This window comes from Oryctolagus cuniculus, chromosome 7, assembly GCF_964237555.1.
Source record: "Oryctolagus cuniculus chromosome 7, mOryCun1.1, whole genome shotgun sequence".
Taxonomy (NCBI): Eukaryota; Metazoa; Chordata; class Mammalia; order Lagomorpha; family Leporidae; genus Oryctolagus; species Oryctolagus cuniculus.
In genome coordinates this window covers 77,985,929-78,010,699 of record NC_091438.1, presented here as the reverse complement: position 1 = coordinate 78,010,699, position 24,771 = coordinate 77,985,929, and the positions used below count along the sequence as shown (strand labels likewise).

General features: G+C 41.0%; 1 protein-coding gene across 9 annotated transcripts in view; it reads right to left on the bottom strand.

The window, feature by feature from the left end:
• Nucleotides 1-24,771, bottom strand: part of EVI5 (ecotropic viral integration site 5) — a 237,619-nt gene that overhangs the window by 140,799 nt on the left and 72,049 nt on the right. For all 9 annotated transcript variants that reach the window (XM_008264880.4, XM_070078034.1, XM_070078035.1 and 6 more), the window contains 7 exons: nucleotides 20,668-20,857; nucleotides 19,818-20,042; nucleotides 18,470-18,544; nucleotides 12,357-12,482; nucleotides 11,660-11,803; nucleotides 10,040-10,129; nucleotides 9,849-9,946 (listed from right to left, as the gene is read on the bottom strand). In XM_008264880.4, the coding sequence (XP_008263102.1) occupies nucleotides 9,849-9,946; nucleotides 10,040-10,129; nucleotides 11,660-11,803; nucleotides 12,357-12,482; nucleotides 18,470-18,544; nucleotides 19,818-20,042; nucleotides 20,668-20,857 (948 nt within the window). The remainder of the gene's footprint in view (nucleotides 1-9,848; nucleotides 9,947-10,039; nucleotides 10,130-11,659; nucleotides 11,804-12,356; nucleotides 12,483-18,469; nucleotides 18,545-19,817; nucleotides 20,043-20,667; nucleotides 20,858-24,771) is intronic.

Below are 24,771 nucleotides of genomic sequence, written 5' to 3'. Positions count from 1 at the left end.
CTTTCTCTCTCTCTCTGCCTCTCTGTAACTCTTTCAAATAAACAAATAAATCTTTAAAAAAAAAATAAAAAGAAAATATACAGGCTAGTTATGCGGTATGATTGGTTTTTGCTCTGTATATATGTTGAAATATTATACCACGCCCCATAAAAAAAGTACAGCATTTCATGTTAAATAATTTTTAAACAAATTAAGAAAAAAATTTAAAAAGAATTATACTACACTAAAGCATACTGATTATAAATCCTTAATAACATCCCACACTAAAAAAAGAATGATTGAATAGAACATCATTCCCACTAATTCCTTTCTCTGGAGTAAGGTGACATTAGTACTAGTTAATTAGGAAAAGACTCATTAAAAGGCTAATTAATAAAAGTAAGAAGAATGACAGATCGAGAAAATCCTGATTGGGGTAGGTGGTGTGGCAAAGCAGGTTAAGCCCACATCCATATCCAAGTGCCAGTTCGAGTCTCAGGTACTCCACTTCCCAGTTTGGCACCCTGTTATCCCGGGAGACAATAAATGATAGTTCAAGTACTTGGGTCCCTGCCACTTAAGAAGACCAGGATGGAGTTTCAGTTTCCTGGCTTCGGATCGGCACAGATCTGGCTGTTGGGCCATTTGGGGAGTGAACCAGTGGATGGAAGATTTCTTTCTTTCTCTCTCTCTCTCTCTCTCTCTCTCTCTCTCTCTCTCTCACCTTCTCTCCTTGTATCTATGCCTTTCAAATTAATAAACAGGCTGGCGCCACAGCTCAGTAGGCTACCGGGTTCTGCTCCCGGTCAGGGCGCTGGATTCTGTCCTGGTTGCTCCTCTTCCAGTCCAGCTCTATGCTGTGGCCCGGGAAGGCAGTGGAGGATGGCCCAAGTGCTTGGGCCCTGCACCCGCAGGGGAAACCAGGAAGAAGCACCTGGCTCCTGGCTTTGGATCAGCATAGCGGCCATTGGGAGGGGGTAAACCAACGGAAAGGAAGACCTTTCTCTCTGTCTCTCTCTCTCACTGTCTAACTCTGTCAAAAAAAAAAAGTGATAAATAAATCTTTTTTAAAAAGTCTTAATTTTGTTGTCATAAATGAAACAATATCAGAATTAAAAGTATCATCGATGACATATCGATGAGCAATATTGGTCAAAAAGTCTTGGTGAACTATATATTCCCATGGTGCTAAAATATTATTTTACAGAGTACTCACTTGTTGCATGACAGAAAACAATTTTATTATAAGGAAATTTATCAAGGCCAGCGCTGTAGCATAGTGGGTAAAGCGACTGTCTGCAGTGCCGGCATTCCATATGGATGGCAGTTCAAGTCCTGGCTGCTCCACATCTGGTCCAGCTCTCTGCTATGGCCTGGGAAAGCAGTAAAAGATGGCCCAAATCCTTGAGCCCCTGCACCCACGTGGGAAACCTGTAAGAAGCTCCTGACTTCTGGTTTCAGATCGGCACAGCTAAGGCCGTTGCAGCCAGCTGTGGAGTAAACCTGTGGATGGAAGGCCTCTCTCTCTCTCTGTGTAACTCTGACTTTCAAATAAATAAATAATTTTTTAAAAAGAAATGTTCTTAGCTTATTATTTTCTTCACACTATTAGCATAAATTAGTTTATAAGATATTGACCTGAAAAAGATTATCCCAATGGTAAAAATAAGTTAAAAATTTTATTTTTCAATAAGTCATGTCTAAACTACTTCTAATAAGCCACAAATCTGTATCAAATATTCAACACGTAGATTAAAATAATTAGCATATGAAGTATGATCTTATTTTTCACTTTATATTTTTTTAAAGATTTTTTTTTTTTAATTTGAAAGACAGAGAGAGAGGTCTTCCATCTGCTGGTTCACTCCCCAGATGGCCACAACAGCCGGAGCTGTGTGGATCCGATGCCAGGAGCCAGGAGCTTCTTCTGGGTCTCACACATGGGTGCAGGGGCCCAAGCACTTAGGCCATCTTCTATTGCTATCTTAGTCCATAGCAGAGAGCTGGTTTGGAAGAGGAGCAGCTGGAACTAGAACCGGTGCCCATATGAGATGTGGCACCTCAGGCCAGGGCTTTAACTCGCTGTACCATAGTGCTGGCCCCTCAACTCTATATTGAAAGACTTAAAAAAACCTGTCATTACCTTAATTTAGTCATCAATCATCTGGCATCACTAATAACAGTGAGACAGAGGTTATGTATCTCTTAACATGAATATAAGGGTGCCAGTGCTCTGGCTGAGTGGGTAAAGCTGCCACCTGCAGTGCTGGCATCCCATGTGGGCACTGGTTCGGGTTCTTGCTGCTGCACTTCTGACCCAGCTCTCTGCTATAGCTTGGGAAAGCAGTAGAAGATGGCCCAAGGCCTTGGGCCCCTGCACCTGCATGGGAGACCCGGAAGAAGCTCCTGGCTCCAAACTGGTCCAGCTCCAGCCTTTGTAGTCCTTTGGGGGAGTGAACCAGCTGATGGAAGAACTTTCTGTCTCTCCCTCCCTCTGTTACTCTACCTCTCAAATAAATACATAAATCTTTTTAAATAAGTGAATATAGTACACGATATCTCCTATTCAGTATGTTTTGTTAAAACTGTTCACTCTTAATATAACTAAGCCTTTACAATTAGCTTTCAGTTTACCAAGAAAAAAAATCCCACAAGAGAAGAAAAGTTAAATGAGATCACAAAGACAAACAGATGATAAATCCTTCAGAGACTGTATAGATTCTATACAGGCAACTTGTCCTCTTCAACAGGTCAACACATGAGGGTACTTCAAAAGGTCCATGGCAAAATAGAATTATAAGTTTATTCAGGCATAAAAAATTTTCAAATCCATGTGTAATTTTATCATAACATGTATTTTTCATAAAGTTTATGAATATTCCTCATATGTAGGGATTTCAAAAATTTTCTACACCAAAATAAACTTATCTGTCAATTTCACTCTCCATGAATTTTTGAAGTACCCACATATTTAAAAGAGGATGTGGAGTGGGCAATGATGATATACATTAACAGAAATTTAAGTGACAGAATAAGAGAACACAATGTAAACCAATGGCAAAAGACATTTTTGTTGCAATTCAGGAAATCTAAACATAAACTAGCTGGCAGGTAATATTACAGAATTACTTTTAAGTGGTTAAAACAATATGACAGGAGAGACACATGCCTTTATTTTTATTTTTATTTTTTTACAGGCAGAGTGGACAGTGAGAGAGAGAGAGAGAGACAGAGAGAAAGGTCTTCCTTTTGCCGTTGGTTCACCCTCCAATGGCCGCCGCGGCCGGCGCACTGCGCAACGCGCTGATCCAATGGCAGGAGCCAGGTACTTATCCTGGTCTCCCATGGGGTGCAGGGCCCAAGCACTTGGGCCATCTTCCACTGCATTCCCTGGCCACAGCAGAGAGCTGGCCTGGAAGAGGGGCAACCGGGACAGAATCCGGCACCCCGACTGGGACTAGAACCCGGTGTGCCGGCACCGCAAGGCGGAGGATTAGCCTAGTGAGCCGCAGCGCCGGCCAAATGCCTTTATTTTAAAGAGGAACACTAACATATTAAGAAACAAAATATGACTTCTATACATTATTTGGAAATACCTAAATAAAATATGGCAAACTATTAACTTAAATCTAGATGATAAGCATATGGATATTTATTACTCTATTATGTTTTCCTGTATGTTAGAAAAGTTTCCTAATATAAAAAGAAAGGCAAGGAGTGGATGTTTGGCACAGTGGCAGAGATTCTGCTTGGGACGCCCACACCCTCTTCCAAGTGCATGGGTTTGAGTCTCAACTCTGCTCCCAATTCCAGCTTCCTGCTGATGAGCACCCTGGGAGGCAGCAGTGATGACTTAAATCACTGAGTTCCTGCCACCCACGTGGGAGATCTGGTCTGGGTTTCCAGCCTCTGGTTTTGGCCTGGCCCAGCCCCAGTTGTGGGCAATTGGGAAGTGAACCAGCAAACAGATCTCTCTCTCTCTGTTTCTCCCTCTCTCTCTTTCAAATAAATAAACAAACAAACAAATACTTTTTAAAAAGGAAGAAAAAAAGGCAAAGAAATAAGATGCCATGGATAGCATGTTAAGCCACTTTCTACAGCACCGGCATCCCAAATGAATACTGGTTCTGAGTCCTGGTTGCTCCACTTCCGATCCAGCTCTCTGCTGATGGCCTGGGAGGGTGGTGGAAGAGGCCCAAGTGCCAAGTGCTCAGAGGAAGCTCCTGGCTCCTGACTTCCTATTGGTCCAGCTCCAGCCATTGCAGCCATTTGGGGAGTGAACCACCAGATGGAAGATTTATCTTTCTCTGTCTCTCCCTCTCTCTCTGTAACTCTTTCATCTTATTTTTTTTTTTTTATCTTATTTTTTTTTTTTTATTTTTTATTTTTTTATTTTTATTTTTTTTTTTTTTGACAGGCAGAGTGGACAGTGAGAGAGAGAGAGAGAGAGAAAGGTCTTCCTTTGCCGTTGGTTCACCCTCCAATGGCCGCCGCGGCCGGTGCGCTGCGACCGGCGCACCGCGCTGATCCGATGCCAGGAGCCAGGAGCCAGGTGCTTTTCCTGGTCTCCCATGGGGTGCAGGGCCCAAGCACCTGGGCCATCCTCCACTGCACTCCCGGGCCACAGCAGAGAGCTGGCCTGGAAGAGGGGCAACCGGGACAGAATCCGGCGCCCCGACCGGGACTAGAACCCGGTGTGCCGGCGCCGCTAGGCGGAGGATTAGCCTAGTGAGCCGCGGCGCCGGCCCTGTAACTCTTTCAAATAAATAAATAAATATTTAAAAAAATATGATGTGAAGCTAAGGAATATAAACTATTCTTTCCTTCATGGTTAAGCAGCATAAAAAGAAAATGGAAGGGTACAACAAGGAAGGCTTCATTTTGTTGCTTGTAAGTCAGAACTCAAAACTACTTTCTTAGACTGAAAAAAAATAAAACAGGAGCATGCACGGCAGTACAACGGGTTAAGCCATCACCTGCAGCGCTGGCACCCCATTTGGGTACTGGCCAGTTTGAGCCCCAACTGTTCCACTTCCGATCCAGCTCTCTGCTAACATGCCTGGGAAAGCAGTGGAAGATGGCCCAAGTGGTTGGGCCTCTACACCCACATGTGAAACCTAGAGGAAACTCCTGCCTTCGGCCTGGCCAAGTACTGGCCTTTGCAGCCATTTTGGGAGTGAACTAGCAGGTGGAAGATCTCTCTCTCTCTCTCTGCTGTTCCCTCTCTCTTTATAACTCTTTCAAATAAATAAAGTCTTTTTTAAAAAGGAAAAAGAAAAAGTAAAATAAGGCAAAGAGAGGGGTTGGAAATAAAGAACAGAAGGGAAATTGATGGAGCAAGGATCTAGAAGAGATGGGAATGAATAACATCCTGTATTCTGAATTGGCTACTTATAATGGAATAAAATACTATACTCTGAAAAGGGAAGAAAAGAAATGACTAAGCTCATATGCTAGAAAATAGAAAGTTCAGGAAGTTTGAAAATGATGGATGATGAGTTAAGAATAAGGTAATCATCTAAGAGTTAGGTGTGGCAGAGAGAGGACAAGGAGCTTGGGAAGAATGCTATAGTTCGAAATAATCATTGTAGAGTACAAGAGAATTAATCAAACCCAGCATAAATACACATGGAAGGACACTGGAAAAGTAACTTACTGTTATCAATCTTACTATGCAGAAACACTTGGCCATATGAGTGCAGGACACAAAAGGGCAGGGGAGGCTTACTTACTTAGACCATAGGAAGGCCATTAGACATCAGACCAGCGATTTTGATAAAGCAGAACAGGGACAGTATGAGTAAGGGAGTGAAATAACTAGAGGGTCAGGAGTTTGATAAAGAAATAAGTGAAAATTCAGAACTAGATTGTACTGATAAGGTATAAAACAAAATCAGTTATCAAGGTTAAGGAAACTAATTCTCTATCACATTTTTAAAGTGCAATAAATTCTCTTTTTGGCTAGTATGATTTAAATGTAGTTTTACAAAGATGCAAAAATTGGCATGATTCCTTGAGGTTTTTATCTATTACAGAACAGAGCAGGTTTTTTTTTTTTTCCCATGTACTGCCCAAACCCCTCTTCTGTGTAGCACCCAGTCTTCCCCGCCTGTTTGTATAGTGAAACAGGTTCTATCTATAATGTTGCAACTTAGAGCCAGTGCCAGCTAGAAATATTCAATATGGCTGCAGGCTGTGTCCCTACAATGACTTTTAGGTTGTTATAATAAACTTACCATAGCCAACACTCCCATTCCCATCATGCACCCAACACCATGTCACAAAATCTCCTAAAAAACGACCAAGGAAATGAGTAGTCCTCAAGCCTTGCCCTACAATTCCATTCCTTTTGAATATCTGATTAGGTCCTGCCCCAGAACTATGAGGAGTTAGACGGGCTGAGAGGCAGTTAGGTAAGGGCCCTGTTAGAATGGAAAAGGTGGACAAGGTCCCTTCAAAATGAAAACAAACAAACAAAAAAACGCTGCTTCCCTCCTGGGAACGGCCTTTAGCCACACACAGCTTCATCATAAAACCTGGGTATTTGCTGATGCCTCCCTGACCCTGATAACAAGCAATGAGACCAGTGCTGCCTGATTGGACAATAATTTCTACCCTGGGCTCCCTGAGTATCTCCTTGAGTGGCTATTAACCCCTACCTACAAAGACCAATCAAAAGTGTGTATTCCCATAACCCTTTCTTCCCTGGGTGACTTTCTGTGTGACAAGCCCGCACTTGAAAGCAGCAGGAGTAGCTCCTGCCTTGGAGGCCTTCACTTCTGCTCACTCTTGTGTCTGCATGGAAAATTCCTTTTCAGCATGGGACAAGAACCAATGCATTACTCCAGCTGCAACAGAACCATCCCCTATGCCTCCAGTTGGCATAAAAGGATGCCCCTGAACCTTATTGATTACACTTCTCTCTCCGGAGTTTGCCCTCACTCCTTCCTGAATGTGTACTTTTGCTTTGCATGTAATTAAATCTTGCTTTTCTGCTCAGCTTTATCTATGTTTATTTCTTGAATTCCTTCTCATGTAGAGACAAGAACTAGGAGCAACAAGCCTAGACAGGGACCAACCCACAAGTTTCAGAACTACTAAGTACTGAATGCTAAAGAATAATAGATGGGGCCGGTACTACGGCACAGTGGGTTAAAGCCCTGACTTGCAGTACCAGCATTCCATATGGGCAGCAGTTCGAGTCCCGGTTGCTCCACTTCCGATCCAACTCCCTGTTAGTGGCTTGGGAAAACAGTCATCCGCAACCATCACATCCCCCACTCCCTCTCCCACTCCATTCTTGATTAAGATTCATTTTCAATTATCTTTATATACAGAAGATCAACTTAGTATATACTAAGTAAAGATTTCAACAGACTGCACCCAGTTTTTTTGGAAATCTTGTGTCATGGTGTTGGGTGCAATATGGGAATGGGAGTGCTTGGGCTTCCTGGGCCTACATGGAAAACCAGGAAAAAGCTTCTGGCTCTTGGCTTCAGATCAGCTCAGCTCTGCCATTGCAACCATTTGGGGAGTGAACCAGCAGATAGGAGACCTCTCTCTTTCTGTCTCTACCTCTCTCTGTAACTCTTTCAAATAAAATAAATCTTAAAAAAAAAAGAATAGCTATCATACTTCATAAATATACTTATCCTATTTAAAAGTAAAACTAATGAGCCACAACAGTTTATCTTGAACGTTATAAAATACAAACTGAGAAAAGCTTCAGTGGACAGTAACACACAATAAACAAAAGCTTTAAGTTCTCAATCCATACCTCATTATCTTATTGGTTATGCAAATCTCATCTTGAAGTTAAACGATACTAGAGAGGTAATGAATGCAATGAACAGGACTACATCATAAAAGTGGCTCTTAAAATAATAGCACCTATACCTATACCAGGCTCCTAACTCCAGTCAGTGTGGAAACTAAAAGGGGAATTTTAAAGGGAGTACACATTACCTTTCTCTGAAGGGAGGAGAGAACTTCCACTTTGACTATAGCCTTGTCTAAGTAAGATTGGAGTTTATGAACTCAAGAGGCTTCCATAGCCTTGGCAGCTCATGATAAGAACCTCAGGTGATTACTGACGTCATTTAGTGTCAATTGTTAAATCAATAACGGGAGTCACTGTGTACTTACTCACCATGTAGGATCTCTGTCTTTAATGTGTTGTACTATGTGAATTAACGGTAAAACTACTACTCAAACAGTACTCTATACTTTGTGTGTCTGTGTGGGTGCAGTCTGTTGAAATCTTTACTTAGTATATACTAAGTTGATCTTCTGTATATAAAAATAATTAAAAATGAGTCTTGGCCGGTGCCGCGGCTCACTAGGCTAATCCTCCGCCTTGCGGCGCCGGCACACCGGGTTCTAGTCCCGGTCGGGGTGCCGGATTCTGTCCCGGTTGCCCCTCTTCCAGGCCAGCTCTCTGCTGTGGCCAGGGAGTGCAGTGGAGGATGGCCCAAGTGCTTAGTCCCTGCACTCCATGGGAGACCAGGAGAAGTACCTGACTCCTGCCATTGGATCAGCGTGGTGCACCGGCCGCGGCAGCCATTGGAGGGTGAACCAACAGAAAAAAGGAAGACCTTTCTCTCTGTCTCTCTCTCTCTCACTGTCCACTCTGCCTGACCAAAAAAAAAAAAAAAGGAAGACCTTTCTTTCTGTCTCTTACCCTCACTGACTGTAACTCAACCTCTCAAATAAATAAATTAAAAAAAAATGAGTCTTGCTGAAGAATGGGATGGGAGAGGGAGTGAGATGGGATGGTTGCAGGTGGGAGGGAGGTTATGGTGGGGAAAGCCGCTATAATCCAAAAGTTGTACTTTGGAAATTTATATTTATTAAATAAAAGTTGAAAAAAAAAATAAAGGGACCGGCGCTGCAGCTCACTAGGCTAATCCTCCACCTTGCGGCGCTGGCACACTGGGTTCTAGTCCCGGTCGGGGCGCCGGATTCTGTCCCGGTTGCCCCTCTTCCAGGCCAGCTCTCTGCTGTGGCCCGGGGGTGCAGTGGAGGATGGCCCAAGTGCTTGGGCCCTGCACCCCATGGGAGACCAGGAGAAGCACCTGGCTCCTGGCTCCTGCCTTCGGATCAGCGTGGTGTGCCGGCCGCAGCGCGCCAGCCGCGGCGGACATTGGAGGATGAACCAACGGCAAGGGAAGACCTTTCTCTCTGTTTCTCTCTCTCACTGTCCACTCTGCCTGTCAAAATAAATAAATAAATAAATAAAATAAAAAATAAATAAACTTAAAAAAAAAGAAAGAAATAAAAAGAAAGGGAGTACACAGTAGTCCTATGTACCACTACTACAACTAGTATGATGGGGCCGGCGCTGTGGCGCAGTGGGTTAACGCCCTGGCCTGAGGCACCAGCATCCCATATGGGTGCCGGTTCTAGTCCCGGCTGCTCTACTTCCGATGCAGCTCTCAGCTATGGCCTGGGAAAGCAGTGGAGGATGGCCCAAGTGCTTGGGCCCGTGCACCCACATGGGAGACCCAGAGGAAGCTCCTGGCTCCTGGCTCCTGGCTTCAGATCAGCGCAGCTCCAGCTGTTGTGGCCAACTGGGGAGTGACCCAGCGGATGGAAGACCTCTCTCTCTCTTTCTGTGCCTCTCCTCTCTCTGTGTAACTCTGACTCTCAAGTAAAAAATAAAAATAAATCTTAAAAAAAAAAAATGAAAACTAGTATGACACTCTAACATCAACTTCATGTTATCCTGAAACCATATCACAAAATAATATAGTTCTAAAGTTGAAGGAAGAAAAAACCACTTATCACCAGAATATTTTTTCTACTTCCATGAATTTCCCTTATGCTTTAACAAATCTCCATTGCTAAAAATGAAAACAAAAAGTCCTTACTTTTTCATTTTTTTTGAGTTGTATTTGACTTGGTAAGCTGCTTGGATGAGTTTGTCTGGACCACCATCAAACTGATGTGGAATGACCTTCTGAAAGTGCTAAGAGAAACACAAGAACTACTCAGTGCCATTTGTTATTAACTAACCAGTAGCAAAATCTAAAGACATTTAAGAAATCATGAACTGACTTACCTGTAACATACCTTCCATGTCAAGTTGCATTAGTTCTGCCTGATTCATTTGAAGAAGCGCTAATCCTACTCGGAAGACTATTTCTAAACCCTGAGGAAACAAAGTCAAATTCATCTTACTCTCTCATAACCAAAAAATAATCATTCAAAATACTACTAACGTAAACATTTAAGGCTCTAAACCAAAATATGGCAAACATTTTCAGTAAGAGCCAGGCATCAAATATTTTAGGCGTGGTGGTTCTGTCACCAGTAGTCAATTCGCCCAAGATAGCCCAAGAGCAGACACAGACAACACAGAAACAAACGGGAAAGGCTGTGTTCCAAGACAACTTCATTCACAAACACAGATGGAAGGACAGATTTGGCATGAACACCAGGAGAGATCAGTAAATGAATTACAGTTTGCCAATTCCAACTTAAATGTATTATTTAGGTAATTCAAAGTAATTAATAACAATGAACACTGGGTTCAGAGAATAGAAGATAAAGGATCACTACTACATGTCACTGACAAAACGACAACCTGCAATGTGTTCACAGAATAGAAAAATTTAATTATACTAATTGCAAGTTTTTCTCACTGTTTGGACAACGGACACATTGTAACAAATTCTACCTCTACTCTCATTGCATCAGGTGATAAAGAGGCTTAAGAGCTGGGTACCAGGGGCCAGTGTTGTGGCATAGCAGGTTAAGCCACTGCCTGCCACACAAGCATCATATATAAGCAGTTTCAAGTCCCAACTATTCCACTTTCCCTTTTTTTTTTTTTTTTAAGATTTATTTATTTATTTGAAAGTTACACAGAAAGAGGAGGAGAGGCAGAGAGAGAAAGAGAGGTCTTCCATCTGCTGGTTCACTCCCCAGTTGGCTGCAACGCCGGAGCTGCACTGATCCGAAGCCAGGAGTTTCCTCTGAGTCTCCCACGTGGGTGCAGGGGCCCATATGCTTGGACCATCTTCTACTGCTTTTCCAGGCCATAGCAGAGAGCTGGATTGAAAGTAGAGCAGCCAGGACTCGAACCAGCACCCATATGGGATGCCAGCACCACAGGTGGCGGCTTTACCAGCTACGCCACAGTGCCGGCCCCAGCCGTTCCACTTCTAATCCCTGCTAATGCACCTGAGAAAACACTGGAAGTGTTCAAGTGCTTGGGTCCCTGCCACACATGGGGGAGACCCAGAAAGGAGTTCTTGGCCCCTGGCTTCAGCCTGTTCAAGCCCCAGCTGCTTGTAGCCATTTGAGGAGTGAACCAGTGGTTGGAAGGTCTCTGTCTTTCCCTCTCTCTCTGTAAGTGTGCCTTTCAACTAAGTAAAATAAATAAATCTTTAAAAAACCACAAATAGCGTGGGCTCCATATTTTAACTGTCTTCGTCTGAATCCTATTTACTTACATACTCTGTGTCCATAGACAAACTACTTGTCCTTCCTTTAAGTCTCAGCTTCCTTATCTGTCATCGAGTAAATGACAGCATCTACCTGACAGGGGTGTTACAAGGTTTAAATGAGATAGCATGCCACATGTGGGCCTCCTTTACTGCTTGCCTCACCGTCCTGCTCTAATTAATTCAACGATCCCTTTGCTCAGTTCCTATTCCAAGTCTGTTCATTAGCTTACCTCAGACATAAAGATATCAAATATCCTTGTTGCAATTGGTAGTGGAAAAGTGGTAAGAAAGATAGTCAGAAACCAGGATGATGCATACATTGAGGTATGAAAACTCTGAGACTGAAAATGTACGAAGAGCTCGGGAAGATGCTCCTAGAAAGGAAGAGACGATGAGTTAAAACACAATAAAACTGAGTACTTTAAATCAAATCACTGTATTTGCACTAGGCTAGGCCATTCCAAACACATGGACAAAATCAAGCACCATATGGAAAAGCTAAACAGAAAAGCTAAGATGTAGTAACTACTATCTGGGAAGAAACAATGAAGTGACATCAGTGTCACGGTATCGTTGAGTATCCTGTAAGAGAACTCAGACTATATTTCTGATAATACTACATAATGCTACAAAACAAAGAAACACATATTTAGGTTACAGGTTTATAGTACCTTTGGAACAAATGCTTAAGGTCTGAATGTAAAAGCTGCAGTCAAGCTGCAGACTGATCTACCTGTAGATAGAGCAAATTTGGAAGCAGGTCTACTTTTATGTTAACTAATCCACAAATGATCATATAATTAAAACACTGACTTTTTTTTTTCAACTGTTGTAAGGTTTTAACACCACATTTGTTTAGTTTTCACTCAGACTAAGAGGACAAAATATAGACATGCAATATGCCTGTTTGTTAAACTTTACTTTTACCTGTATCATGCATTCAAACTGGTACATACAAAGGCCCAATTCTGCCATACTTGGTTTAAAAAGTTCACGAAGTCTATAGTCTTGCATTAATTTAACAAATACACAGAAAGCTTCTTCTTCTGGCATCTACATTAGGAGAATAAAAGTAACACAGGTTAATGTTCTGTGATATACAAATAAGCCAAATTATATTTAAATCAAGTACTCATCCAACCACATGTACCACTTGGAGTGGCCATGTGATGCAATGTTAAGAGCAATGGACTAACAATCAGAAGATTCCAGTCTCCCATTCTATGAGCAAAGATGAGAAGTTAGACCAACCCTACACCTCTCTGTGACTGCCTCAACTTACCTAACTCAGTTATCCAACCAACACACACTCATGTTGGGCTAGATTTTTTTCTCTCTCTCTCTCGGTATACACTAGTGAATAAAATAAACATGACCTTCATTCTAAAGGAGCTTGAACTTTCTAGTAGGGGGACACAGACAATAAGTGGAACAAATCAGATAACTGATAAGTCAGATAGTGATGAGTGTTATGGAAAAAAAAGTTGGGTAACAGGAAATGCTGAGGCGATACACTGACATTTATGTAGGTCAGGGATGGTCCTTAGATTAGGTAACAATTCAGCAAAATCTTGAAGGACAGGATTTTCTCTGTGAGGAAAGAATATTCCCAGAGGACAGAACAGTCACAGGCTCCTAAGATGGAATCACACCTGGCACACGCAAGGAACAGTAAATAGGGGATTACTAATCAGAAGTGACGTTACGAGGGGAGGGGAGGTTACAGAGGACAAACGACAGGGAAGCAGGATGCCTTGGGCTGATTTTACCTCAGTGATGGGAAACTTTTTTGAGAATTCTGAGCAGAAGAGATGTCCATGATATGGGTAAACATTAAAAGAATTTCTGAGTTTTCAAATTATTTGTAATTGGAGTTTCAATGTACCAGTGATATATTTTATGTATAAATCACTAGGAAGATATATCAAATAAGAGAATGAGTGTGAAATCTTTATAAAGAGCTACAAAGACATTCAGATTATTTAGGCAAATAACATTAACCAAACTGGTAAGTCAGTTTTCTCAAAATAATAAAATTTGGTAGTTCTCATTCATTAACAATAACCCAGTGTGTTTAAAAAGAGAACATCCCAAAGGATGTCTAGGCCTTCCTCTTACTAAAGACTGTTGCAGGTAACATGACCTTGACACTCTGGGAGAAACCTGCACTTCCCTCTTCCCAATACACACAGCCACATTCTGCCTTGCAGACCATCCCTTTTCATCCTATCAAGCCCTACAGCCCCATTTAGTTATTTCAATCACCACAAGAAGCCTAATACCCCAGAACTCTGAGCCCTATAATGTTCCATTGTTTCCCTAATCTGGCCCTACTTACAGTCTTCACCTGTATTTTAATGTCTTCTCCAGATGTTCTGGTCTTTCTTTAGCTGAAATCTGGCTCTCCCCCTAAGGTGGCTGTTTTCTCTCCCATAGCGCTGAAAGGGCCAGGGCTTAGCGAGGTATATGTCCCTCCTTGAACCTCTTAGCCACTTCCACAGCTTAACTTCCCCTTCTGTCTGAAACACATGCCAGCAGATACTACCCATTTACTCCTCATTTTTGTAGCTTCCATAAACACTCAAGTCACTCTCTGGCCTGGCAAATATCTCTCATTTCCTTTCCTCCAAGTGCCTGGTAGGCAGTTACTAGCTCAGGCTCTAGAGCCACATCAAAAGCTGAAATCCCCGTTTCTCCACTTAATAAATCTGTGACCTTGGACAAATTATTTAACATCTCTGTTGCTCACCTTCATCACCTATCCACAGTGGGTAAAACAACAGTATCTATTCCACAGGGCAGCAATGAAGTAGTCACAATTATCTAAACTTGTCAGGCCTGAAATTCACTTATACCTTGCCAGGCCAACACAATGTTTTCTGTTTCAACACTTCCATGCTCACTTTGCTGCTTGTCCTGTTTTATTTATTCACTAGCTTAAATCCACAATTACTTTGGTTTTTCTCTCCAATTCTAACTGGCAAAACTCCACCCTTGGATAAATCCAAGCCTACATCTATATTTAGGCAGCTGGAGAAAAATAAAACACTAACCATGCTGGCTGGTCTCATTCTGAATTCAGGGCTACTCATCTGGAAGAGGGAGTAGGGAGTAGGAGATGGGATGTTTTGCAGGTAGGAGGGAGGTTATAGGGGGGAAAACCACTATAATCCAAAAAATTGTACTTTCAAAATTTATATTTATTAAATAAAAGTTTTCTAAAAAAATAAAAGTCTAAAAAAAGATAATTAAAAATGAATCTTAATGAAGAATGAGATGGGAGAATGAGTAGGAGGTGGGACAGTTTGGGTGTAGGAGGGTGGGTATGGGGGAATAACTGCTATATTCCAAAAGTTATATCTATGAAATTTATATTTATTACATAAAAGCTTTTAAAAATAATTTTGGCTTTTATTGGAGATAGGGGAAGGCAATAGAGTACTTTGAGCAGTGGAGTGAAATGATCCATCATTGTCTCTACCAAGGGCCATTTGGATACTTTTAACATTATTCCTGGGCCATATAAAATTATCAACTTAAAAATGAGCCTGCAGAGGACTGGTGCTGTGGCTTAGTAGCCTAAGCCTCAGCCTGTGGGAGCTGGTATCCCACAGGGGTGCAAGTTCTTATCTGGGCTGCTCCTCTTCTGATCCAGCTCCCTGTTTCTGGCCTGGAAAAGCAGTGGAAAATGGACCAGGTGCTTGGGCCCTTGCATCCATGTGGGAGACCCAGAGAAAGCTCCTGGCTCCTGGCTTCAGATCAGTCCAGCCTCAGCCATTGCACCATTTGAGGAGTGAACCAATGGATGGAAGACCTTTCTCTTTTGTCTCTCTCTTGTCTCTCTCTCTCTCTCTCTCTAACTTTGCCTCTCAAATAAATAAGCAAAATCTTTTTTTTAAGTTATCTTTTCTAGGTGTATAAAAGATTCATGTCCCTTTTCCCTTTGCAATAGCATTGATATGAGAACTGGAGGAGATTTTTTTTTTCTAAATGGTAATATTTTTAAAAATAAGTTGAGGGATTGGATAAAAGGACAAAAGGAAATAGAAAAAAAATATTATCACTAGGTCCTTCTAAAAAAGACAGAAATAACGGTGACAAAATGAAAAAGTATCATATCACGAGTGATACACATAGGGGGCCAGCTCCATGGTGCAGTAGGTTAATCCTCCACCAGCATCCCATAAGGAAGTGCAGTGCCAGCATCCCATAAGGAAGCCAGTTCTAGTCCTGGATGCTCCTCTTCCAATCCAGCTCTCTGCTATGGCCTGGGAAAGCAGTAGAAGATGGCCCAAGTCCTTGGGCCCCTGCACCCGCATGGGAGATCAGGAAGAAGCACCTGGCTCCTGGCTTCAGATTGGCACCACTCCAGCTGTTGTGGCCATTTGGGGAGTGAACTAACAGAAAGAAGACCTCTCTCACTGTCTGTAACTCTACCTCTCAAATAAATAAATCTTTAAAAAAAAACATTGATACATATAAATATGAAGATCACAGTTGTTTAATAATCATTTCTATTATAAAAAAATTAAAGACACTTGTGTCAGAGAGCAGCATGCTGCTAAACATGTTCTCTGTGACACTGAGCTGATAAGAATCCATGCCAAGCTTCTACAACCTCATGTTACCCTTGAAATGAATCTGAAAGTAAATTGTATTTTCTAAGGAGAGCTCAAAGATAGGTTAAACAATCTAGCCTAAGTTCACAGAGCCAGTGTAGAACCGAGATAGAAAATGCAGTCTGCATGACTCAAATGTTTAATGGGAACAATATACCTAATTTTATAGGGAAGTTAAAATACACAAAACACACACACACTCATAGCGCTTTTAACCATGTTAACAAAACATTTACTAACTCAAAATTTTATTAGACTCTGAGTTAACATTTCTAAGCCAAAGTTGTGGGAGACTTCACGGCATGGGGTATAAAAGAATAAAGTTTAGAAACAAAGTGAGGAGCTTAGTGAATCTGGTTCCCTCACATTTTCTACCTTATAGTATTAACATTCGCAATTAGTTTTATATTGTATTATTTATAACCTAAGTTCATTTACAAATGGAAAAATATCCTGCAACAACCACTGAAAATAGCTTTTATAGCACAGAGTAAAAATTGGTCATTTTTATCATAAACAAGCCATCTCTGACATCAGGTTTATGCTACTCACAAATGCAATGTAAATATTCTTGACAGCTACAGAGTTTTGAAATTCAGGCGGAACAGCAGGGAAATTAAAGTAAAGCATCAGGAAACACGAGTTTCTGATGCCTACTCTGCCTTTTTTTTTTTTTTTTTTTTTTTTTTTTTTTTTTTTTTGACAGGCAGAGTGGACAGTGAGAGAGAGAGACAGAGAGAAAGGTCTTCCTTTGCCGTTGGTTCACCCTCCAATGGCCGCGGCCGGCGCACCACGCTGATCCGATGGCAGGAGCCAGGAGCCAGGTGCTTTTCCTGGTCTCCCATGGGGTGCAGGGCCCAAGCACCTGGGCCATCTTCCACTGCACTCCCTGGCCACAGCAGAGAGCTGGCCTGGAAGAGGGGCAACCGGGACAGAATCCGGCGCCCCGACCGGGACTAGAACCCGGTGTGCTGGCGCCGCTAGGCGGAGGATTAGCCTAGTGAGCCGCGGCGCCGGCCCCTACTCTGCTTTTATCCACCAAAATATGTGATCTTGAGCAAGTCACTGAATTTCTATTGTGTATCTCCTGGGTGCTAAACACCATGCCAGACTCCTACAAAGCTCATGTGACTCTCGAAATGAGTCTGAAAGTAAATCATACCATCTTAGGAGACCTCAAAGAGAGGTTAAACAATCTAGCCTAAGTTCACAGAGCTAGTGCACAACTGAGATATAAAACCCAGTCTGTATGACTCAAATCAACTTGTCCCCACGGTTCCTTTCAGGACACAAATTCTGACACTGGATTAAGAGTAAAGTGGACTTTTAAAAAAGTTTGAATGAGACTAAAGAGATAATATTGCACATTATTTCCCTTCAAAGCTGTAACTCTCTTCCCCCTGAATTCTGAAACCTACTCAAAAATAAATCACTGCAAATGTTATCTCCCTGGGCAGAAAAGTAGCTTGAGAGACACTATTTAAAAGCATACAGCAAGATATGTGTAACAAATAAAATGGCAAATCAAATTCCTGTACTTTTTTAAATGTTACAGAACAAAAATAAGATTTACATACTAATACTTTCACCATGGCCTGCTGGGCTGAGAAAAGATTAGTTCTAATTAAATGCTGACTAGTAAGTTAAGTTTTAAAAGTAGATATAGCCTTTAGCAGAATATTATGGTACAAATGTATATACCAAGAAGTTCAAATTTCATTTGGTGGCAATGAAGTAACACCTTGACAGCAGGGACTCCATTTTGGAGCACTTGAGACTCCATTCTGGGAAGGTGCCCCCCCACACCGTGAGACTCTGGTCTGAAACTATGATCTAAAACAGTTGAACATCACACTTGGCAGAGCACAGAAACCCCCTAGCATGATCGCTCAAGCTTGGAAGTGGATAGGCCACACCTGGATTAACGTCGATTATAATTGGAATTGTTAAGATTGTAACTGGTATTGTCAAGATTATAATTGATACTAGTTTCACATAGGTTTTAGGTCAGCTTGACCCCGGTAACCATGTATTCCCCCTGTTCCTAGCAACCATGAATTCCCCTCCCGATTTTGCGGTTTTTGCCTTTATAAACCCTGTTGCTTTGGGCTGCAGGGTCGAGAGTTCTTTAGGGCATGAGCCCACTCTCCACCGCTGGCAATAAAGGACCATCAAATTTTATCAATGTGTGGAGTGCCTTTGTTTGCACTCCCTCAGGTACAACAGCAAAATAATATTATTTTATATTATTTTAACACTTTAATCTCTTAAAGTGCAAACTAAATATCAGGATTCAAACTATGTCTATAGAAAAATGCTCAAATATAAGTAAACATTTATACTTAACAAAACAAAGATAACTTTTAAATTCTCCAATGCAGCTTTGAAAAAGAACTTAATTGGACATTTAACTTGACTTACCTGCATAAGCAACAATCCAACTATAAAAGCACTTCCTTGACAGTAACCAACTTCACGATCCACTAAAGAATATGCCTAAAATGTGAAAAAATACTGTTCATAATACTTCAGCATGATATATTAGACTTCCTTCTTCAAAAAACCTAAAATTGTTGAGACAGGTAATTTAAAAGATCATTTGTCTTTTACAAAAGCTCTTCTTTGCTTATTTAGGTATTTTCCTATAAATACCCTAAAAGCAACAGTTTTTTTTATTACATAAAATCTTCTTTTGATAATTTCCGAATTAGAAATAAGCAGCTCCTTGGGGCCAGCACTGTGGTGTAGCAGGTAAAAGCTGCTGCCTGCAGATCCAAGCATCCCTGTGGGCGCCAATTCAAGACCCAGCTGCTCCACTCCCGATCCAGCTCTCTGCTGTGGCCTGGGAAAGCAGTGGAAGATGGCCCAAGCCCTTGGGCCCCTGCACCTGCGTGGGAGACCCGGAAGAAGCTCCAGGCTCCTGGCTTTGGATCGGTGCAGCTCTGGCCTTTGTGCCCACTGGGGAGTGAATCAGCAGATGGAAGACCTCTCTCTCTCTGCCTCTCTTTCTCTCTCTGTGTAACTCTGACTTTCAAATAATAAATAAATCTTAAAAAAAAAGGAAGGAAGGAAGGGAGGGAGGGAGGGAGAGAGGGAGGGAGGGACGGAGGGAGGGACGGAGGGAGGGAGGAAGGAAGGAAGGAATTAGCAGCTCCTGAGGACAAAAAAGAGGGAAAAAACATCAAGGGATCTATATTTACAAAGGTAATGGAGCTTTAAAATCAAGTCATCTGTGTATCTGATAAAGATAAAATTAGGTTAAGGTAAACCACTGGAAAAACTGAAATGGTTTAAAAAGAAATTGGTATTTCATAAAGTTAGCTAGAAGAGAAAGAAATTATGAAAAGGGACAAGGCAATACTAAAGAAAAAAATTACATTATACCTTTTAAAGGCTGGGACTCTTAATGCAAGCAGGAAAACTGCTGGCCAAATGCATGCAGCCATGACAGGAGAAACCCACAGCCCAGAAGGGAGCCTCTCAGAAGCTGAATCATCCATCTCCATCAAGGATCTCCCTATGCACATGACCCATACATTCTTTCATTTCCAACAGCTAATGCTGAATAAGGTGATAAATTTTCTAATAAGTTCTCCAAACTGGACAGTAACACAGCATCAGAATTAACACAGAAATTATGCTAAAATCAATTTTATTGCCAAAGTAACTAATTACTGTGGTGGGACTTCATGTATCACCATGGGAAGCGTGTAATTTCAGTCTTATAAGAATTCATTTCATTTTTTAAAAATGAATGAACAGAACTTACCTTCATTACATTAAATAAAACCTCCTGCCCAAGGCTATCTTTTTCCTTAAAAAAATTGTGTTCAGGATATGTTCTAGCAATATCCCTTCGGATCAATTTTTCACAAGGTGAGGTCATTTTCAGGAGTTCTGAATACTGATCCTTAATCGGCATACTTTGTGCACTGCATAAAAGTTGCCAAACTATTGCTCTAAAGTGGTGGGGTATTCCTTTACGAACAAGTTCCTAAAAGTAAAAAATAAAATAAAATAAAATTTTAAAAATGAATTATTTAAGTTTCTTACCTTGCAAGCCAAAGACTACTTCCTGGGGGGTTGGAGTGGAGAGTGAGACTTTATCAAATTTATGACTCACAAAACTAGTTTAATACTATTTATAGCTAAGACTAGGCAGTCTTTTAAGCCAGACTAAGATCTGGGTGTATGTTGGGTGTATTCCATGTACGTGTGTCGCAGGGGTGGGGTGGGGAGTGCAATGCCATGGGTAAATTCTGGTCATTTCAGAGTATGCCTCTGAAGGTATCAGGGACTTGAAAACCTGTGGAGCTGTGGTTAATGGCACAGGACACTTCAAAAGGGCTTACTAAAGGCAAAAAAGAAAAATATTGATATAAGATGTAGACAATTTATTAATTTTCAGCTAAATATTTCTATATTTTCAGAAGCTCTATAACAAATGATAAGTAGAAATCAAAATCCCTGAGCACAAATAAAATATATAAAGCAGATATCCTTACTATGTATTATGGAAATTACTAGAATCTGTTGGCCTTTTTCCCTTAATGCTCTATTAATCTATGCCTGATGTACTTTGAGAAAAGGGGAAAAACTTCAACAGAGAACATGCATACCTTAACTTGCTTTTCCTTCTTTTTGCGCACATCTTCCCATTCGTTAACAATTCTTCCCCAAAGAATCCAGGAGTCTTCCTCAAGGTGGCTGAGGTTGCTAGAGGCTGATGAACTTGACACAAGAGAGGAGCCACTGTTTCTTCTTGACCCATTTACAGATCTTAAAGACTTACTGTCCGTCTCTAACAATCTAAAATATAATTAAAAAGTTCAAGGTCTCACCTCACAGTTATGCTAGAAGTAGCGATGACATCTAGAGCTTTAGTATCACAATTTTTTATTTATTTTTAAAGCTTTTATTTAATGAATACATTTTTCATAGGTATGACTTCAGGAATATAGTGATTCTTTCTCCCATACTCACCCTCCCAACCCAAATCCCATTCCACCTCCTACTCCCTCTCCCATCCCCTTCTTCATGATGGTTCATTTTTAGTTTAATTTTACAGAGGACCAACTCTATGTAAAGTACAGAGTTCAACAATTTCCACACACACACATACACACACAAACATATAAAGTACAGTGTAAGAACAAGTTTTGCAGTTAATTCTCATAGTACAACTCGTTCAGGACAGAGGTCCTATGTGGGGAGCAAGTGCACAGTGACTTGTTTTGTTCCTTTAACAATTAACATTCTTATTTATGATGTCAGTGATCACCCGAGGCACTTGCCATGGGCTTCCAAGGCTATGGAAACCTTTTGTGACCACAGAATCCATCGGTACTTGAACACGGCCATAAGCAAAGCAGAAGTTCTCTCCTCCCTTCAGAGAAAAGTAGTAACACAATTTAGCCCTTGCTTTCAGTTATGGCTTTTATAACATGCACAATTTTGATCATTTCTGGCTGGTATCAATAAAATAACTGCTGTATTTTGCACCTATAATATAGCAGTTCCCATATTTCAATCAGAAAATTATGAGGACTATCTTAGCTCTAGTAAAATTTCCCTTAGTCTCCATTAAAAAGTCAAAATAGGAAATACTGGGTTAAAAAAAAAGTGTTTGGGCAGGCTTGAGAAAAAAGATAACATATCACTTGAAAAGGAACAATAAATTCTGTGGAACTATTAATTCTGTCATATTTACAAAGGGGCTTAAAAAGTAATGCAGACACAGAAGTTAACCAAATCTCTTTTCTTTTCCCACTTCTTTCACACATGCATAACATAACTAATCTTCACAAATAAAGTGTTTTGTTTGGCCTATGTAGTTTTTGGGTTAAAAAAAAACAACAACATTGGCCGGTGCCACGGCTCACTTGGCTAATCCTCCGCCTACGGCACCAGCACCCCAGTTGGGGCGCCAGATTCTGTCCCGGTTGCTCCTCTTCCAGTCCAGTTCTCTACTGTGGCCCGGGAAGGCAATGGAGGATGGCTCAGGTCCTTGGGCCCTGCACGTACATGGGAGACCTAGAGGAAGCACCTGGCTCCTGGCTTTGGATCGGTGCAGTGCGCCGGCTGTAGCAGCCATTTACGGGGTGAACCAATGGTAAAAGGAAGACCTTTCTGTCTCTCTCTCACTGTCTAACTCTGCCTATCAAAAACAAACAAACAAACAAACAAAGCACTGTTACTGATAATAAAACTGGAAGATTTCATGCATTTGTTTACATACATCTACATTTTATTTATCACTCCAGATTCTGTTGAAAAATAAAAAGGGCAAAAATAAGGCTCATGTTGCTGCACAGAAAAACAAAGGATGGCTGAGTAGAAGTGTCTTCTTTTAGATGAGGGTGGACTTTAACCCTCCCAGTCTCTACAGTCTCTGCTGCATTCCCACAGCTCGCCCATCTACAGCTGCTGTTTATGACTGGGCTTGTTTTGTTATCCTGGGACCTCTTCACTCCCAAGACTTTAGCTTGCAATCCTGTTTCAGGCCTCTTCCTTTATCTGCAAAGATAACTGCGAAGATTCATGCCATGACTCATAACAGCATTTAAGTCCTTTCTTCTATATGCACAGGCTACAAAGGAAAGTTGGAAAATGTGGCTCTATCACTATAAAGATACAGATTATGTGTCATTCAAATAATAAGTGTCCCAAAGTGTCTATATGTGTATTTAACATGCCTACTACTCATTTCCAGTAACTTCTTCAGAAACAGTCACCTGCTTAGAGTACAATAAATACTCCCAATAATATTTTATTAGATTGAAAATCTGAGAAAGAAGAGAAATATATGAACCAAATACAATTTAGCAAATTATAGAACTACCCTTTTGGGGAGTCAAATTTATAATTTACTCATCTTTATCTCCCTTAGGACATTCAGCTCAGTGTAAAGTATATTAAATATTTACTGAATTGAAATAAAATCTTAATTCCATATTTAAGAAAAAACTACCAAATTCCAGATAGATCATACTGAATAACATTCAACAAATGCAAACAAACAGAATTCAATAAACACTAGAAAAGTTTTAGACTTTTAGACTGAGAAAAAAATATTTCCAATGCATGTATCTGACAAAAGGCTGGTATCCAAAATACATGAACTCTTAAAACCAATCATTAAGAAGCCAAGCACTACATTTTTTAAATGAATAACTAACTTAAAATGATCTTTCCAAAACAAGACAAATGGCAATAAGCACCTAAAAAATGTTCGTCACTGTTAGTCACCAGGGAAGTGCCAATTAAAACCATACTATGTACACATTAGAACAGCGGAAATTCTAAAGACTGACCACACCAGATGTCTGCCGGGATGGGAACAACTGCAGCTCTCATAAATCAATGCCAGAAATTGAAAATGGTACGACCCCTCTCAAGAACTATTAGGCAATCCCTTACAAAGTTAAAAGGAAATGAAAGAAAACACGTATCCATAAAATGCTTACAGTTCAAAGTTCAGAGAGGTTTCATCCATAACACCCAAAACCCAGAAACAAAACCACCCAAATATCCAGAAACTTAAATGCTAACATTGTGGTATTATTCATTCATCACAATACTACTCAGCATTAAAAAACCAAACTGCTGATGAAAGTATCAACTTAGATTGAGTCCGATAGAAGTTAAGTTCAATGAAAAAGGCCAAAATCAAGAGTATATACTATATGACTCAATTTATATGAAATATAAACATAGCAGAAGAAAATATAGGAAAAACCAAAAGCACATGTGATCAAAAAAAATCAGAATTCATCAAATTAACAACATTTTGTATTTCACTAGTTACCATCAAGGAAGTGAAAAGACCACCCACAGAATGGGAAAAATATTGTGAATCACAAGAAACTCACATCTACATTTTTTTAAAAGATTTACTTATTTATTTGAAAGTCAGAGTTACACAGAGGAGAGGCAGAGAGAGAGAGGTCTTCCGTCCGATGGTTCACTCTCCAGATGGCTGCAACGGCCAGCGCTGCGCCAATCCAAAGCCAGGAGCGAGAAGCTTCTTCTGGGTCCCCCACGTGGGTGCAGAGGCCCAACGACTTGGGCCATCTTCTACTGCTTTCCCAGGCCATAGCAGAGAGCTGGGTTGGAAGAGGAGCAGCCGGGAATAGAACCAGTGCCCATATGGGATGCCGGCACTTCAGGCCAGGGTGTTAACCCACTGCGCCACAGCACCAGCATCCCACATCTACATTTATTTATATACACATATATGTGTGTATAAATAACTCTTGGAAATGAATAAAAAAAGATAATCACATTTAAAAATGTACAAAAGGCACCAACTTTGTGGTATAGCGGATAAAGCCACTACCTGCATCCCATATGGGCGCTGGTTCAAGTACTAATAGCAGCTCCCTACTAATGACCTGGGAGAGAAGAGGAGGACAGTCCCAGTACATGGGCCTCTGCACCCTGAGACTCGGAAGAAGCTACAGGCTCTTGGCTTCCAACCAGCCCAGCTCCAACCACTGCAGCCATTTAGAGAGTGAATCAGAAGACAGAAGATCTCTCTCTATCCCTCCATCCCTCTCTGTAACTCTGCCTTTCAAATAAATAAATAAATCATTTTAAAAAAAAAAGATCTAAGTAGACATTTCTCCAGAGAAGATATGCAAATGGTCAATAGAAACATGAAAATATATTTGACAGCATGAATCACCAGGAAAGTACAAATCAAAAGTACAATGAGATGCAAC